Below are 3157 nucleotides of genomic sequence, written 5' to 3'. Positions count from 1 at the left end.
TCATTTATCATTAATATATCACAAAATACATGGTATTAAATATAACACATTGACTACTGTGTGCATAATGTGATATAGTATTAGTTCAGTATGCAAGCAAAATCATATTAAGAGTTATCAGGGGCAGATCTTGCAGTAAGCAGAGTGCTTGCACTTCTCCAAGTGGAACTAAAGATTTTTGTTGGGGGGGTAGGATCTAAAGTGTTAATATGTAAACGAATGATTGAAGGCACCTCTCGGTGGTGCCCTAAACCCAGCCGTGCGCCATTGGCCGCCCGCTCAAACACCAAACAACCAATGGAGGGGCGCCGACCACGAGCCATCCTCCCCTCGGGCCGCGTGTCCCTCACGCTGATTGGTAGAAAGTTACTGTGGGAAAGAAAGTTTGGGAAGTTTCACACGAGCCGTTCGCGTGCAGTCGTAGATATAAATAAGACCAACACGCAGCGCGCCCAGACAAGACGCACAGTCTACTGGCAGCGAGCGAGCGCGGAGGCAGTGACATAATTTTCACAGCCGCCCGACCAGGGATCACTCCTCTTTTAAAAGTGAATTACTACCACAAGGGATTCTGCCTCTCCACGATCTGGAATTTGTGTATACATAACAGCGCGCACGGCAAACGCAGACATTACCGAGCATCCGAACGGATTCCTTCTATCTTAATAGGTTCGAATTTGTGGGATACTTCGGCCAGAAAATGCCTTCCGATATGATGGAAAAATCGTCCTCTTCCCCTGTTGCTGCGACTCCAGCAAGCATGAACACGACTCCCGATAAACCCAAGACTGCATCCGAGCACAGAAAGGTTGGTATTTTCATTGATAGGCACAATCTGCCATGATGACATTAATTATGAAGTAACTGAAGGTAGCAAGTAGATCGCTGTAATGTAACTCAATTTTACTATTCTTTTTTAGTCATCCAAGCCGATAATGGAGAAGAGAAGAAGAGCAAGGATCAACGAAAGCTTGGGACAGTTGAAAACGCTTATTTTGGATGCTCTGAAAAAAGATGTAAGTATTTTATTTCCCTGACAAGGCTTTGGTTGTGCTGTTCCAAAGTAGTTTAAGCGTGCTAAATGACTCATGCCATAGTGTATGCAGACCTCTAACCACGATATTTCTTTTAATAGAGCTCCAGACATTCAAAGCTTGAGAAAGCCGACATTCTGGAAATGACGGTGAAACATCTCCGAAATCTGCAGCGGGCGCAAATGACCGGTAAGTCGCTATTTCGTTAAACTAAACATATGCCTTTGAATTCGAATCACACCCAGGCATCAGTGTAATGTCCTTAAGTCATTTCGTGTATTTGGTGCCAGTAAATTAATGAACTTAGTCTATCATAAGAGACTGTCATTAAAATGTGTCACTGTAATTGGGATGTAGCATAGCATTGGGAATGTTGCATAGTACTTGAACACTTAAGAACTGTTTGCATTGCAATTACCTGCACGATTTACATGTCTAATCATAATGTTGCATCTGTTCTACAGCAGCCTTGAACACAGATCCTTCCGTGCTGGGAAAGTACAGAGCTGGATTCAGTGAATGTATGAACGAAGTCACCCGGTTCCTGTCCACCTGCGAAGGCGTCAACACTGAAGTCAGGACCCGGCTACTAGGTCACTTGGCTAGCTGCATGACACAGATCAACGCCATGAATTACCCAACACAGCACCAGATCCCCGCCGGTCCTCCACATCCGTCTTTCGCCCAGTCCATGGTGCAGATCCCCAGTGCATCTCCTCAGGCCAACGGGTTACCCATCAATGGTGCGCCCTGCAAAAGTGCCTCCAACGCCAGCTTATCACCAGAAGCCACAAAGGTTTATGGAGGCTTCCAACTCGTACCGACCACTGACGGACAGTTCGCCTTTCTCATTCCCAACGCAGCGTTTGCTCCAAATGGACCCGTAATCCCCGTTTACAACAATGCCAGCACGCCCGTTCCAGCGGCGGTATCCCCCGGTGCTCCGTCAGTCACCTCGGATTCAGTGTGGAGGCCCTGGTAGAGATTGGCTACCCTAAAGACTCTTACAGACTCTTGACACTTGTTTCTTATGTTTAATGTTACTTTTTGTATCAAGTTTGTTAAAAGAGATTATGCACTATATTTGTATAGATTATGAGGAAAAAGTTCATATTGAAATGAAATTTCTTATTATTGTTGTTCGTTATTGCATTTTTTTTGTATTTGCGGTGTCTTTTCTACCACTTGATGCCAAAGATATGATGAATGCTCAGATTCGTTTCTTCTTTTTGGAAGACAAATAAATGTGTTCAAAAATAATTATTTGGAGTTTTGAATTGTTTTCATAAGTTGTTTTCTAACGATGTTGTTGATAAACAAAGGCCAGCATATACGTTGCCATACACTGCGCCAAGAAGGGAATATACGAGGTTCAAATGAAAGTTTAAAAGTTAAAGAAGGATGACGCATGAAGGATGAGGAACAAACAACGCCTCGTAATTATCACAGTTGTAGGGACACAGTAGGGTTAGTTCTTCGTGCAGGGGCCTTAAACGACTAATTCTAGTGGAATGGTTGAAATGTCAAAAAATAGAAATAAGCAACAGGGCCTGTCTTTGGTCTTGAGGTAAATAGGCAAAGGGTGTTCTATATAGCACTTCTGTCTGCTTGTGATGAGTGTTTTTGTAATCAGAGAGAGAACTTGTTCAAGCTGTGGTAGAAAATAGTTTGAATGACCAGCACCCTGGTGGACAGCAATTGATACTCTGATGACGTAGGCGAGAAGTCAACTTCTTCACAGCAGCTTTACTAATTGGTCACAATTTCAAATATTAGGGCTCAATTATATACCTCCGATGTTGAGTTATGAGTGTGTATTAAGCTACTGTTTTATACAAATGAGTATGTTATTTATAATGTGAGCCAGATAAGAAGGGGATTGTTGCAGTTAAACTGACGACTTCAGGAACTCTTTTGGCAAACCGGTCAATTGTATGACCATTTTGCGCCATCTAGTCCATCAACTGTGTATTGCACTCTGTCTACGACCCTCGATTTGGCGCTGTATGCTCTTGACACTCTTACAATATTCAAGGTTTGCGAATATCGCACCAGCCCATTACAGTGTGAGTATTTGTGTACGATATGTATGTTATTTATAATTTTGTTAATAATGCAAAAAA

The 3157-nt window shown here is 42.8% G+C and overlaps 1 protein-coding gene across 2 annotated transcripts; it reads left to right on the top strand.

The window, feature by feature from the left end:
• Positions 1–445: 445 nt before the first annotated feature.
• Positions 446–2294, top strand: her6 (hairy-related 6). 2 transcript variants are annotated; one of them, XM_012828324.3, is made up of 4 exons: positions 446–808; positions 921–1016; positions 1136–1223; positions 1502–2294. In XM_012828324.3, exons 1-4 carry the CDS (start codon positions 701–703, stop codon positions 2014–2016), a joined length of 807 nt encoding a protein of 268 aa, XP_012683778.1. In that variant the 5' UTR covers positions 446–700; the 3' UTR covers positions 2017–2294. The 2 variants fall into 2 exon arrangements, with proteins under 2 accessions (XP_012683778.1, XP_012683777.1); XM_012828323.3 differs by having other exon boundaries at positions 1499–2294.
• Positions 2295–3157: the final 863 nt, after the last annotated feature.

Source organism: Clupea harengus, chromosome 10 (assembly GCF_900700415.2).
Source record: "Clupea harengus chromosome 10, Ch_v2.0.2, whole genome shotgun sequence".
Classification (NCBI taxonomy): domain Eukaryota; kingdom Metazoa; phylum Chordata; class Actinopteri; order Clupeiformes; family Clupeidae; genus Clupea; species Clupea harengus.
Note: the sequence above shows the minus strand (reverse complement) of the source record. Positions and strands in the feature narration are given on the sequence as shown.